General features: G+C 42.2%; 1 protein-coding gene across 1 annotated transcript; it reads left to right on the top strand.

Moving 5' to 3' along the window:
- The first annotated feature begins 5,787 nt into the window (after positions 1-5,787).
- Positions 5,788-14,248, top strand: LOC146595217 (lipase member M-like). Its single transcript, XM_085306162.1, has 9 exons — positions 5,788-5,892; positions 7,481-7,598; positions 8,227-8,425; positions 9,640-9,749; positions 10,529-10,674; positions 11,299-11,445; positions 12,419-12,490; positions 13,729-13,794; positions 14,015-14,248. Exons 1-9 carry the CDS (start codon positions 5,788-5,790, stop codon positions 14,246-14,248), a joined length of 1,197 nt encoding a protein of 398 aa, XP_085162288.1.
- The last annotated feature ends 1,020 nt before the right edge of the window (positions 14,249-15,268 follow it).

Here is a 15,268-nt window from a genome sequence, read left to right as displayed (position 1 = left end):
TTTTGCTGTGTGCACTCGAGAGGAAGTTGCTTGTCTGACACTCTCCATGCTCAGGGACAGATTTCAGTGGGTTGTAATGCTGGCAAGTGCCCACCAAAATGGTTCTGCTGCTTCTAAGAGCAAGGCTGGGGGAAATGCACTGTACTGAAGTATATTAAATAACACTCTTGTGGTGGTTGCCTGGGAAAACTTCAAGCTTTGGAGTTGCGACCTGAAATTCATCCCAGTGACCTTTGTGGCAGAAATGTTGATTTTGTTGTCCTCTCAATCCCAGCTTCGTTCAGGATCTCAAGACTCCTGCAGCCCCCAGTGTAGTAGCTACTGTACTCCCCATCCCATGAGGTGACCAACAGCCTTCATCTCAGGCTTCTGGAGGGCAGGCTGGAGGGTGAGAAGGGAGATTGAGCTTAGCATGGCTGTTCTGCAAAGCCAGGCTGAGGGTCTCAGTGACAGACTGTGTCACCAGGTGCCTGGAGATGCAGGAGGGAGTTAGGTAATTGATGGGGATACAAATTAGGCTATAGGTTAGATATGATCTATCTGGAAATAGGATGATTAGGTACCTCACCTGGCATCTTTGTAATGACATATTTTTCCAAGTCATTAACTACTTACTGCAGGGCTCTGCATTACAGCAGCATTCCTCTGGCACTGTATTGCATTCCTGCTATGAATGTCAATGCAAATGCAAGAAGACTCTTATGTCTTTGCAAATAAACATCTGAAGGTTTGCAAGACTTTACCCAACAGGCTTCTAAAAGCCTGTAAGAATKTATTTTTTTAGTGAAAAATACCAACATTTTAACTTCTGAAGGATTATAAGAAACAAAGTGTTTACATTCTTTTCTTCCTTTTCAGTTTATAATATTTTTTGGCATTTCTGTGTTTCTCTGGTGTAGTTTTTGTATCACATTATTTTGATACATTGGCTGTCTCCTATGACTGATAGTTTTAGTGAAGTTCTTCCCAAATCAGCTTTTGGGAGTACTGTATCTTTCTGGAAGAGATTCCTTAGACACTCCTATTTTCCATCTCATATTAGAGGATCAGTGATGTTCGAACTGGCTCATTTTGAAAGGAAATAGCATGGTAACTAATCTAGGTGCTTGTAGTATCAATATTGTGATGTTCATTGGCTATCATCTCAGATAGCCTCAATAAGTAAACTGAATGAGTTATACGGGGAGGAATTTTCTAAACTTTAGATATTAATTAACCATCACTGGTCAATAGTGGTGCTTTGTATGTGACATTAAGTCACAAAGTTAGTTGCTGTGTAGTTGCATAGTACCAAGCGCATGACTCATGCAAGGCTAAGACCCGTGAACAACTTAGGATCTTAACTAAGTAAGATTTAAGAGTACTTAAGTGGACTAAGCCTAAAACTAAGACATGAACCTTTGCATGCAGCTGTTGACAACCCTGGGATTGATGTAACTTTCATGAGGCACCTCTCTGTTGGAGGTAGAAGCTCAAGTTTATCCTTCTGCACCTTCTGGAAGAGACAAAAGTGAATATACTGGTACTGCTCTGYTTTCCCGACTCTTGGATCAAGAAGCAAGGTGCTGCTGGTCCCCTAAAGGTCTAGGCTCACAGATACTTTCAAAGCTGTGTTGATCTTGCAAGGACTGGAGTCCTTCATTGTCTGAAGTCTGTTGCTTTGGGACCTGAACTTTATCTTGGTAGAACAAGGATGTTAGGGTGCTGCAGGGGCCAATAGTTCCCTGGGGTAAGCAAGAGAAGTAACCTCAATCATATTCCCACATGTGTGCAGGGTATTGCTCATTCAGCTACTTACTTAACCATCTCTAGATGTGTGCATGCAAAGCAGCTCTTGATCTGCATGCATATAGGGCATAAGGCAAGAAGGGCTTAAAAGTGTCACATCTCTTTCAAAATATAGTAATTGCACCATGTTTGCTGGCCTATAATTTTCTATCGTCAGAGTCAACACAAAAACATAGCACACACATGAACAACCTTTTTAATGAAATGTGCACTCAGCTTACAGGGCTATCTCTGCACGGCAGAGGTGGTGAGCACTTCTGCAGTCTTTACTGCATGGGGACTATGCAAAGGCACACGTATAAAATAAAATTGTATTTTTGTAAGTAACCCTGAGGTTGCTTTGGTGTCTACTTTAAGCAATTTACTGACCTACATTGTTATTTAGAATCTGGGTTTAGCTCAGTTGGTTAGAGCATGGTGCTGCTGATGCCAAGGTTGAGGGTTCAATCCCTGTATGGGCTCTGCTGAAGGTTGGTCTAGATGATCTCCAGAGGTCCCTTCCAGCCTTACCATTCTATGATCTGATTTGTATCAGCATTAATCTAAGATAAGGTTTCACTGAGTTATGTCAGATGATATACTGCCTTTTCATGTTTTTTGATCCTTAACAGTAAGCATGATAAAAGTTTCCAACAGTCTGGCATTGCTGAGTAGATCCAGAGTTTTATTGAATTCACGACCTGTAGTTCCCTTATTTTAGTAACTATGGACAATTTCTGTGCTAGTTCCTATGTTATTTCCAAATCCTCTTTTGAGAATGTTAGATGAAAATTTGAAAGAAAGATTAAGTAAATGGACCTTGAGACTTGTATTTTCATCTGTTGATACTTTAGGCAGATGGGAATAACATAAGGCCATGGAAAATTGTGGTTAGCCAAAATCATTAGGTATGACTACCTCTAGCACTTTCTACAGGTCTGTATTGGTCTCCATTCTTGACAGCTGGAACTCTCCTAGATGAGCCAAGAACTATGTCATATGAAACACAGTACAGCTCTATAAGGATCTCTGACAGCCGTGACCGTGACGTGAGCTGAGCCAAATCAGTCTTTCCCTAACACATTGAGAAAGGGCCCAAGAAAAAAATATTACAATAAAATTGATTAATATTAGTGTTTACTTACAGAGAAAGCTTGCTGGATTTGGCCCACATCTGTTCACAAACAGAACAAACTGTTTTAGTTTTTAAAAATATTTAAAAAACAATTGTGTAAACTCCTTTTTTGACACAGGACTGAGGACAAGTATAAGAAGCTCAGGGTTGTTATGGGGTCATCTCAATGAAGACCCAGGTGAAGGAATAGCTGAGACAAACCACTGGTCACCACATCTCACTTACTTTACAGTCAATATATTAGGAAATATTTATATCTTACTTGATTCAGTTTTACTACTGTGTGTAAAATGATTACATGAATATTTCTAGCAAGGTATTGTAAAAATAATTAACTGTTTCATCAAGCTTGACTATGCAACTCTACCATGAGTAAATCCCTACTAACTGTGCAATCAGAGATGCTGGAGATATCCCAGCCCAGCTAGGGGGCTTTAAACTAGGAGAGGTGCAACTAGTTCAGCACAACTTTCTTTATCAGGTTTACTTGAACAAGACTCTCTAAGATTACTGCAAAAAAATCATATTTGTATTGATATTCTCAAAGATAGTTGATATTCTCTTATTACTAAAATCAGAATGATATTCTCTTTCCCAGGTCAGAATGCAAAGACGAGAGGACAGCTAGTTAAGCATCACTCTACCTCTGACTTTATTAGCCTTTTGCTTGGGTAGAAGATAGAAGGTAACTACTGTAACCCTGCTCATATGGTATAGAGATCTGTATATGTGTGAAAACACCAGAAAAAACACCAGAACAAGAGTTATAAGAATGATAGGCATTGATAACCAAGGGTTTGATTAACAGCAATCAAACTAGTAAGGACTGAGGAACGTGTTACTTGTACCATGATGCACCGTAGATCCCATGACTCATCAACAGAGGCCTGAACCTAATAAAAAGAGGACAGCAATGGAAATACAATAAATTTTACAGGTGTTTCTCTTGCTGCAATCCCAACAGCAAAATGGGTTAGAGTCTTATGATTTCCCAAACACAAAACTGAAAGACACCTGGCAGCAATGTTGCCTAAAGTTTATGAGGAGTGAAGTAAACAAGATGCGGAAGTAAATGATGACACTACAATAACTTCTGACTCCTCAAGAGTATTAGAGACATGTCAAAGAAAGAGTTTGTCATTGCAATCAAGAGGAATTCAGAAGGCATACTGAAGACTCAATAGCTAGCTTCCCTTGTCTTGCATGTAACCCTGGCCAGACCACTTGGATACGTGCATTTTGGTGCTTCTGACAAAGTGTGCATGCAAGTGTTGATGGATACTGCCTATTTGCTTAGAAAGTTAAATAAATGATCTAAATGATCTTGGTTTTTTTATATGAGTTCCCCCAACAGTACTGAAGATTCGTGCTATAAGTGTGGTTATATAGTTTAATTTTTCAGATTCCTATGATATTCTCCCTGATATTTAGCTATGTTCCCTATTATGTATTATGTAATCCTGACCCTATAGGTTAATACAATTATTTTCGATTCTGTCCTATTCACAGAAGTATCACAATAGTATTACAATACTATTACTCTTTCCCCCTAAGCTTGCACCTGTGTGTTAAAATGCCCAGCTCTGGTATTTTCAAAGGTCACTAGGAGTTAAGAAATGACCCTTTAAAAAGAAAATATGTTGATGGCTTTGACTACAGTTATGAACTTAAGATGCAGCTCCACAGCTGAAATTCTTGACTGCAGCACCACTCTGGCTGCTTTCAGAAATACAATCCTGAGTATGCAAGTATCCTTGCAAGTATGGAAGTCATGACCACAAGGTGAAGCAGAGGAAGTTACCAAAGATATGACCAGTGTACATATCGTTTAATTGGAGGACTCATGACGTGGTCCAGCCACCAACGTAGTAGGGCTCTGACACAACATGCTCTTTTTAATGCTGGTGTTGATAGAGCCACTGTCATTCATACTGCCAGCCAGATCAGATACGACTGTGGGCTCTACCTGGTAATGTATTTTCTTCCTTCTCATCTAGATTTGCATTAGGGTTATCCTTCTGTGGGTAAAAAAGCATTGATTGCTCTTTTCTCAGCAAATTGTTTCTCATTAACACTGTAGAGGGAGTTCCTATGAACATTGGAGTTATTCGCTTGAAGGGAAGGTGCATCTCATGGCATGGGAGAGCAAATAGAAACAGGAAGAAGGAAGGTACCTGGTTGGCTGGTGAAAAAWTTGCAACCAATGTAACTGAGTAGAATTTAGGCTCTAATTTTTAAGAACCTGACTAAGCATTATAAATCGCACATAATAATATATTAATTGTACACTAAGAATAGCTCTCTGCTCAGGACAGGAAGGTCTGAGGTGCTCAAAAGCTTTCTGATGTTTTTTCGCTACATTTATTTAATAGCCTTTCTAGAAGTCTCTATTAGTTTCAATACATAGGATGCTTGTGTGAATTGTGGTTTTTGAGTGCAGAAGTTAAGTAATAAAAAATCCAGCAAAAGTATATAAAGTCATAACTGAGTCAACCTAAATGTGTTCCTTGCATAGCTTAAATACTTACATATTATTTTTATGTATTCTTACATATCATTCTTATGTGTTGTTCTTACGTATATGATATTTAACCTACTGACATTTTGCATCATTTTCGTTCTGATATTATAAAGTTGTTTGTCTTCTTTTTACCATTAAAAATATAAAAATGTGTCTTGCATAGTACCAGATCCAGTGTGTATGGAGCATTAAAAAAGAGCCTTGCCTGGACTGCAGTAGAAACTGGATTTGGGAGCTCCTCCTCATCTCCGGCTTATGATTTGTATTGTTTAGATATAAAAGGAACGTACACCAGCATGACCAAGAAGAGACAGGCTTTCATTACAACATTATTAACAAACATACTGTTTTACTCAGATCCAAGATGTGGATGTTTATCGCAATCCTGCTTTTGATACAAGCATCTGCAAACTCAGAGGATATCATCAGGAAGAAGAAGGATACAAATCCAGAGACATTCATGAATGTTGTAAGTCAGAAGTTTGATTTTTCACTAAGTTTAAAAATTTGCAGATGTGTAGCTGGGGGAGAAAGGGTTGCAAAGGGCATGGAGGGTATGTGGCTTGGGCTTCCATGGTCATCACCATGTGTGCTGGTTTTATTGAGCTGTACAATGTTACGTCGTCTCCGTACCTTCATTAACAAGTCCTGCTTCCTGAATGAGTCTTCTTCCYCTCAGCAATATTAAGCGTAATTATAAGTAGGTCAGTTAGAGAAGGGAGTAATCCCATGTGTGTATTTGATCAGACATCTTCCTTGAGGGTAGAAAATTTTGTATGCTCCTGTTCTCCTTATTAAAATAATTTGGCATTCTTTTGAGCCCCCTAGTAAGGCAGGATCTCAACCAGGAATTACAAACCCAACAAATTATCCTAAAAAAAAACAAAACAAAACAAAACAAAACAAAACAAAAAAAAAGTAGTGCTTTACAAGGCATGAATGTACAATCACAATCACAGCTAGGCTCAGGTTGAAGGTACCCTGGGTCGGGGTCTCTAGATCAACCCCAGCTAACAGCAGGGCTAACATCGCAGCTACAGTAGGTTGCTTAGGGCTGTGTCAGGTGTCTTGGAAGGTCTTGAAAGTCTCTGAATATATATTTAGATAAACTGAAGAGTTTGGCATAAAACTGCCAACATTATCTCTCCTGCCAACCATGTGAAAAAATAAGCAAAGCTATATGTAGGTGGGATCACAATTTGATTTCACCAGACTGGAATTTCCCCATCTGTTGAATTTTAAACATTAATAAAGTTTAAGTAGAACAGCAGGAGTCCTGCTAAATCCTAAACAGCCTTTCTTATTGCCATGAGAGGCTCTTCCAGTCAGTCCAGCTCTGCGAGTTGCATAATCTTGTGATCTTATCTGCTCTGTAAATTGGCTCTGAGCAAGACATAACATGTTTTGCTACTAATGTCAGGTGTCAGTAATCCTTCTGTTTTCAATCTTTGTTTTTGAAAATGTGTTTTCCAGAATGCATATTCATGTGCCATGTGTCACGTGTCCTGCTGAGTCCTGCTTAATGGTCCCATGCCCAGTTCAGTCCTTTTTAAGTAACTGTTCACTGGCATGAGTTCAAACGTGAATATCTCCTTTTTCCTTGTAGTTCACATTCTTTAATCTTTTTCTACAGAAGAGATGCTTAATTATTGTGAATTTTTGAAAGCACACTTTGTATGAAATACTTCTTTCCTAACTGGAGGTTCTTGAGTGTTCAGTTCCTTCTGCCAGAGTAGAGGAAGAGTGCAGAAAGCAATATTTGGCGTGGAGACATTTCTATGCCTCTCCACAGATGATTCTGCTCTTTCAGCTCTCTTTGTTTGGAGCTGGGTGGGGAATTTGGATGAAGCACGCTCTATCTAGCAAGATTTCCAATAGATTTCAAATTTCATCAGCTGGGTCAGGCAAACCAGACAAAGCAGAAGGCCCAGCTCCTGCAGTACTTCTGTTTCATACAAACAGTTTAAAAAGACATCCCAGATGATGAGGAATGTGCTCCAAAACAAATAAACATCTCAGCTATGAAAAGCTTTCCCACTTTGTTTTTCTTCTCATAGAGTCAAATGATCTGCTACAGAGGGTACCCCAGTGAGGAATATGAAGTTCTGACTCGCGATGGTTATTATGTAAGACTGAACAGAATTCCTCATGGGAGAGAAAATCCTAGAAACAGAGGTATGGCTCTATTTGACAAGCAAGCCAGCAAAAAACCCACAGTATATCAAGCAACCACCTAAGATCTGAGGGAAAAGATGAACCTTATCAGACCAGGGGAATATTTATTGTTAAAGCAAAAATCCCAAACCCATGGCACTTCTCTGATTTATAATTAAGGCTTTATCAGCCAGCATAGAAAAATGTGCCAGCAACACAGAAATCACCTTTGAGAACAAGCAGTAACTTGGTTTTGAGGCTCAGAGGGTGCAGAAGTATCTTAAGAGAGATCCTCATTTAATTTTTTCCCCCATAAATTTGTGCTGTTGCATTTTAACTGTCTTAGGGACAAGGCTGTGTTTTTGAGCTTCCACGTGGTTCCCATGACCACCTGGGGGCCTTGGTGCTGAGCTCATGGGAATGAACATATGGGTTCTGAAATGTCAGCAGCTCACCAGCCTGAGACAATTAGAGACAACCACAAGACAACTACAGCAAAGATTTCTTGACATCTCTGTTTTGATCCACTGATACTAAGGATATTGTATGTTTTCCCGTTGTAAGATAGAGGTTTTATTAACCTGAGTTTGGCATGAGTACAATAGAGAAATTCTAGTTTAAYGAAATATACTATTTCTTTCAAATCCAGCCCGCAAACCAGCTGTGTTTCTTCAGCATGGGTTACTTGGAGAAGGCAGCAACTGGGTTGAAAATATGGCAAACAACAGCCTTGGCTTCATACTAGCAGATTCTGGCTATGATGTCTGGCTAGGAAACAGTCGTGGGACCACGTCATCCCGAAGACACAAGTACCTTTCAGCTGACCAGGAAGWATTCTGGGATTTCAGGTAGGCTGGAGAGGATTACGAAAGCTAGCAAACTTTTATGCTGGTCACTAACCTTCAGGCAGAAGTGGGTGCCTCCAAGCAGGAAAGTCAGCATATCTAATTCCCTAGCTGTGGCCTCCTCCAAATCTCCCAGTGATGCACCCACAGAGGTTGGAGGTAACTGTGCAGACCTGCCTTGTGACAAGGTGCCAGAATCTCTCTGCAAGTGCCCAGCCCTGTCAAGAGTGCAGAACACTCCTACCTGTGTGCAGAGACGCATCCAGCAGAGACATCTGCTCCTCTCTCCAAGACTCTGCAAGGATCTCCCAGGCCAAAGCTTCCAGTAAGGTGCCCACAGGCAAAGATGTAAGATCCCCATCTCCTAGATCTTGCCTAGGCCAGCCATGCGCCGCAGAAACCATGTCCCCCAAAATGGGCAGAGTCGGGTATACAGTGAATGGAGCATACCTAGCCCCAGTCCACCCACACCACCAGAAGCTCTCTGGTGGTCTGGTTCCTTCCTATTCAGGCTCCATGCATCATCTCTCAAACCTCTCTTTAGAGATGCACTGTGACTACATCTAGGAAATRACTTTTCTTTCTGCTTAGAAATACAGTTCAAGGAGACAAGGGGAGTAATTTTAAACTGCCACTGCCTATCCAGAGCTGATCATAAGAACAATCCTCAATTTCCCAGGCTAATAAATATGCCTGAAGTAGAAAAGTTAGTAAAATAGGTACATTGTGAAATGGAGAGATGACTAGAAATGTGGATGAGCAGCTATGGCATGTAGTCAGTTTGGCCTGTTTTATTACAGGGCTGTGGCTCACCATATCATGCTAAAAGGTACATGGGCAGGAACTGGCACTTCAATCCTTTCTGAGAAAGAGCATCTTCTAAGAGCAGAGCTGATTTTGGCACCCTGATGGAAGTCAACTCTGAGTCTTCAAAGTTGTGTATTGCAACTGAAATGGTGTATTGCACTGCTGGTCATGGTCAGCACAATTTCCCTGAAGCTAACAATTGTGAAGGGGAGAACTAAGGCTTTTCAAGGAGGCATGAGGCCATTGTAGGCCCTTGCACAGAGTTCCCCTTGGTAATGAGAATTTTATTTTGGAAAATTGGCTTCAAACATTAAGCTCCTAAGTATACAAGCAAAGCAAATYGGTCAAAATTCACAGATTTTGGTCTTATGGTGTTACCATGTAACTAATGCACAATTACTGTGTTTCAGTTTTCATGAAATGGCTATGTATGATCTCCCAGCAATGATCGACTTTGTTCTGCAGAAGACTGGACAGAAGCAAATATATTACGTCGGCTATTCACARGGCTCCACTATTGGTGTGTTAAGAAGGGTTGTGTCTTACCTATCTGTCCACAGCACAGGAGATTTTGAATTTTTCAAGGTCCTTTTTCAAGGACAACCTTGAAAACTTGCATTTTGGAATTTGTAAGCAGAAGATGTAGAACATCCCCATCTTTGTGGGTCATTGAACCTGCACTCTAAGACCCAGAATGTTTCTTTCAATGAGAAATCCCACTGTAGCCATGGTTTCCATATTAAATCTGGGTGACCCATAYGTTCCTAGGACAACAGAAAAGCTCTTGGTGACTTTTGAACAGCTCCACTTCTAGTAAGCTCCTAGGTGCTATTGCAACTAAAACATTTTGCTATACTTTAGCCTAAAAGACTTAATTGCCAGTGCTTGACACCAAAAGAGAAGGAATTTTGCATTGAAGGTCACAGCTTCTACTTTCAGATGAAGCACAGGCTGCTTCTTTTCACTAGCCAGGCCAGTGTAGGTATAAGACAACCTTCATGTTCATGGTGGCCATTAGCAGCAAGTACTGGAAGATGGCAATACTGTCCTCTTCATCTCGTTAACATGGCAGGGGTTAGTGATGGTCATTAAAGTGTTTTATCAGTCACATCTAACTGTAGAAGTAAAGAGATTGTCTCTTTTTGAAAATCTCTTACACTGACATTAAGCAGAAAAGAGGGAAGAGTAACACATCCCAGATTTCTAATTCAAAGTTCCAGATGAACCCTTGGACATCTGAACACAGATTAACAAGTCACAGTTTGTTTTTCTGTTAAATTTACTCTTCTGCTTTCTCAGCATTCATAGCATTTTCATCCATGCCAGAACTGGCACAGAAAATCAAAATATTTTTTGCCCTGGCTCCTGTAACGACGATTAAGTATGCCAAAAGTCCTATCATGAGAATGTCATTGCTTCTTGACAGACAGTGCAAGACATTTAAGGTATGAGATTATTCTATATTTTACTCCACTGAATACATGAATGATAGAAAAGATATTGCGCCCAGCCAAAATCCCTAAGCTGTTTGATGCAGCAGAAAGCATTTAATTCCCACTGATATATTAGACACAATTTCAGRTGCAGGCATGTTTCTGCATGGTCACCTTGTTAAATGTGTGTGTTCCTGCTATCTGTGGTCTCTTCAGGTGTTGAAGTTAGTCCTTCTTTGGGAGCACTTTATGAACTCTTGGCCAGGTCACCTTGTAATGATCAGCTTTACTTTGTATGAAATTGTTGATTCCAATGAYAGTGAAAAACAAATCCAAAGCTTGAGAAGGAGAAAGAAGAGATGCCTGAATATTCTTTTTCCTAGTGTGCATTCAATAAGCATATCAATGCAGCATGAGCAGTGCATCTCTGAGTGAGTTGTGTACATCTCACCAGGGGCGGGAGGGTAAATGGGAAGTGGTTTCACCACCATGGGTCTCCTAGGAAGCACATCTATTCACTGTCCAGCTCATTGGGGCACAAGCACATCTCCGGCCAACTACAGGTGAAGGAAGGCTAGTTGAGAGGCTGAAGGAAGGGAAATAAAAGAAGTTAATTTTGTCCTTTGTTTTTTACAGCTTCTGTTTGGCAAAACAGATATCTCCTTGCGAATAAGAAAGATGTGGAAATTTCTTCCTGAACTGTGTAGATACACATTCTTTCACAAGTCCTGTGCTAACATGTTTTTCCTTCTGGGTGGCTACAATGAAAAGAATCTCAATATGGTGTGTTTATGCACATTTTCCTCCACTATCTTCAAGTTTGGGCTAGGAGGAAGCCATACTTCAGRGGTTCAGCAACCAAAAGTGCCCCAAACCAATATCTGCCCCTGCAGTTCTGCTTGCGTATTGGCTGTCTCTTCCTTACAAAATAGCTTACCCAGCCTAGTATGGCTGTCTGCCTCAAGTGATCAAGGACAAACATGTGAAGCAAAAACAAAATGTATCTCTCTGCCAGATCTCCCTCTCTCTGTTTCTCCTGCACAAATTTCTCCCCAGACAAGAAAGGACTCCAGACTCCAAATGAATTTCTATACTTGAGCTGCTTATCATCAAGAGACCAACTGCATCTCCCAGCAGCATTATAGAGCACCTGACATGCAGCCCCACCATCACGTGCCTATAGATTCTAAATCAGGGTTCTCAGTATCACCTAAGCAGAGTCTAGATGATAATGGATAGTCTTTAAGATCCTGAACACAGCCACTGTGCCAGGACATGGTTCCCACCAGCTCAGCTATGGTCACAGTCCCCAATACCTGTTACAGCACTGAGCATAGACTTTGCAGAAATAYATTTACAGAGTTAGCCAACATCTTTTCTTTTCTGAGAGGGGGAGACCAACTTCCAATCCCTTTTGATTTCAGGAAGGTTGTCTGCACTCAAAGATACGGAGTCAAACTCTGCAGACCTGCCAGTAGTCATCTCCCATCCTTGGAGGAAGGGAGGTTTTACAGAACTCTGGGAAATTGGATCAGTATCAAAGATGATAGAATTTGCTCATGGACCAGTTCTTTCTTTTTCTGGAGCTATGTCAGAGTAATTGATTTGTAATGGAATTTATGTTCCTGAAGCTGACCTAATCCTCTAGATAGTGTGATATAGCAGCTACTGGTTTGGAAAAGATACTGTCTGTGAACAGTCCTCCTGTTCCTTTTCCTTTCAAAACCAATGATATTTTGAATACATTTCCTTGCAGAGCCGATTGGATGTGTATACAGCCCACTATCCTGATGGGACATCTGTTAAAAATATGATGCACTGGGCCCAGGTAGGTTCCTTGAGATGCTTAAATGCATATATTTCTCCCCTTGGCTGATCTCTCCACTAATAGTCTTGTGTGTGCAGGCTAGATATGAAAGGTCAATACTCTTTGGTATTAGCAGTTTATGAGAAAGCCAGTTAATTAAGTCTACAAACTACCTATCAGATGCAGGAAAAGCCACCCTATTCCCTGTTATTTTCTCCTTTTGTATTGCACTATGTCATGCACACTGGGATGCATTGGCCAGAGCATATTCAGCAGAACAAGAGAAGGGATTACTCACCTCTGTTCAGCACTATGGAGGTCACATCTAGAAACTGTGTCCAGGTTTGGAGTCTCTGCTACAAGAAAAATGCTGACAAACTGGAGCAAGTCCCATGCAGGGCTATGGCAATGGTGGGACTGGAGGCCAGGGCATACAAAAAGAGGTTGCAGGAGCTGGGCTGGTTCAGGCTGGAGATGAGAAGGTGAAGAGGAATCCAACTGAATTCTCCACAGCCCAAAAGGTTTACAGAAATGACAGGGCCAGACTCTGCTCAGAGGAGCACAGGGAAAGTACCAGAGCCCATAGTAGAAGCTGTAACATGGGAAATCCCAGTTGCACATAGCAATCCTTCCCCCTGCAAGTGGTGCTTCCCCAAGACAGGCCCAAAGTGGTGGGGGATCTCCACCTGCAGGGATTGCCCAGACTCACACAGACACGACCCTGAGCAACCTGCTATAATGTTGGCCCCTTCTGTGAGCCAGGGTTGCATGAAAGCCCCCCACCCTAAGTGTGCCTCTTCATAAAGCCAAATTATAGGTAATGGGAAGATGGAAAAAAGTCTTCTTAATCAAAGCAACTATTATGTAGGTCTCTGAGTTTTCTCCCCTAGCACAGAAGGCAATTCTGCAAAGAAACAGGTTTGCTGACAGCATGCTACATCCAAAAATGCTGACAGTGAACAGATGTTCACTGGTGTGAGTTAGCACGGAAGCAAGTTAAAAATCATATGTAACTCCTTGGTTTGCAAATTAATAGTTAGGAATAGTCATGGAGCTGAAAATCAAATGGTTACTCTGTAAAAAAGGTAGAAAATCTGTCTTTGGCATGTATGTGGAGTGATATCTAGGCCTGAAGTATCATACGCAAATGTCCTCTCTGTGATACGGTCGCTTAAGGAGGCTTTGAAACACCAGACCTGTGGAGTGACGCTTACCAGCCCAGCTATGTGTCTAACTTGAGATCTATCTTCTCCTCATAGGCCATTAAATCGGGAGATTTCAAAGCTTTTGACTACGGCAGTGGAAACCAAGCCATGTACCACCAGGTAGGAGGCCACAGTAGCAGTGCTGCTTTCCAGAGGAGGGAGGTGGGAACACTGCAGACGTGGAGGGCCCAAGGGAAGCCCCATAACCTCTGCATTCAGTTTATGAACTGAAATCATGGCCAGGCTTACCCAGATTCCCATCATTCATGTTGAAGGGACCAGCTGCCTTGTAAGTGTTGATGGCAAAAGTGGTTTCTCAGGAATGACCATGTCTCTCCAGGAGACACCTCCTTCCTACAGGATTGAAGAGATGCCTGTGCCAACCGCGGTGTGGTCTGGGGGTGAGGATTGGGCAGCTGATTGGAGAGATGCCAGCCTGCTGCTGCCTCGCATCGCCAACATTGTTTACTACAGGAACATCACTGACTGGAACCACTGGGACTTCATATGGGGGATGGATGCCCCTGAACGCCTCTACAGCAAAATCATTGAGCTGATGGAGATGTCCCAGTAAAGAGCCAATTCACTAGGCTTAGTGGGGAACAGGCCACTGCTCAGAGAGGCTGGTGGCCTAGGCCCTTTCCCACAGCCCAGGGAGCCCTGCCAGGGCCTGCAGAAAGAGGCTGTGAGATGTCCCCCTTCCCCTTGTTTGTCCCTTTAGTGTCTTCGTCATACTGGCCTGAAACGCTTCTTGTCACACTGTTTCCTGCTTATCCTTCAACCATGAGGATCTGCCCCCTTTTTTCCTGAGAGCTTCTCAAAGACAACACCCAAGATAATGATTCCCTTAACTGGGGAAAGATGGGGCTGAGGGATATCAAGTGGATGAATGGTCTAGCTGGTACAGTACAGCTGGGGTAATAGTGGAATGAATCAATGCTCCAGAACACACAGGGCTTGAGCAGCCCTGCTGGAAAGGCCTCGATGTGACAGGTAAACCACATCCTAGGCTGTGTGAGAGGGACGCAGAGACCCCGGCAAGGCCTCACAGAGGCAACCAAACTGATCAGGCCTGGATTTCTCAACCCAGAAGGAGATGGGAGAGAGCTGGGCTCATAGGGTCTGGCCATTGGGAGGCTGGGGCAGGTTGCAAGCAACTCCCAACTGTGGGGCAGGCAAAGACAGAGTGGATGCACCTGGAGGAGGAGCAGCCCTGGGACGGGTCTCCAGGAAGGTGGGGGATCTCTGTCCTGGGGGGTTTCAGTGCTCAGCTGGGCCAAGCCACAGCCCCTAAGAGCTAGGCCTCATGACAGGAGATTGAACTAGAGTCCTCTTGACATGTCTTCCACCAAAACTGCAGTCATGCTGTGAATGTAGCTCTTCCATCTTAATCTAAAACAGTCCCTAAATCACTTTATTCCCTTTCGTTGTGGGATTACCAAAGACCCCAAGGATCAGAGCAAAGAGGAACTCCAGAGTAGAAAACTGCCTGGAGCCAGTGCTGGCCCCACTGAGGCAGCGATCACTGAGAAATGATAAATTTCACGGATCATGGCTCAGCAGGCACCAGGAAGACCCTCACTCATGTTGGTTT

This window comes from Rhea americana, unplaced genomic scaffold (assembly GCF_003343005.1).
Source record: "Rhea americana isolate MKP2758 unplaced genomic scaffold, rheAme1 scaffold_233, whole genome shotgun sequence".
Classification (NCBI taxonomy): domain Eukaryota; kingdom Metazoa; phylum Chordata; class Aves; order Rheiformes; family Rheidae; genus Rhea; species Rhea americana.
This window is presented reverse-complemented; position numbering and strand designations above follow the sequence as displayed.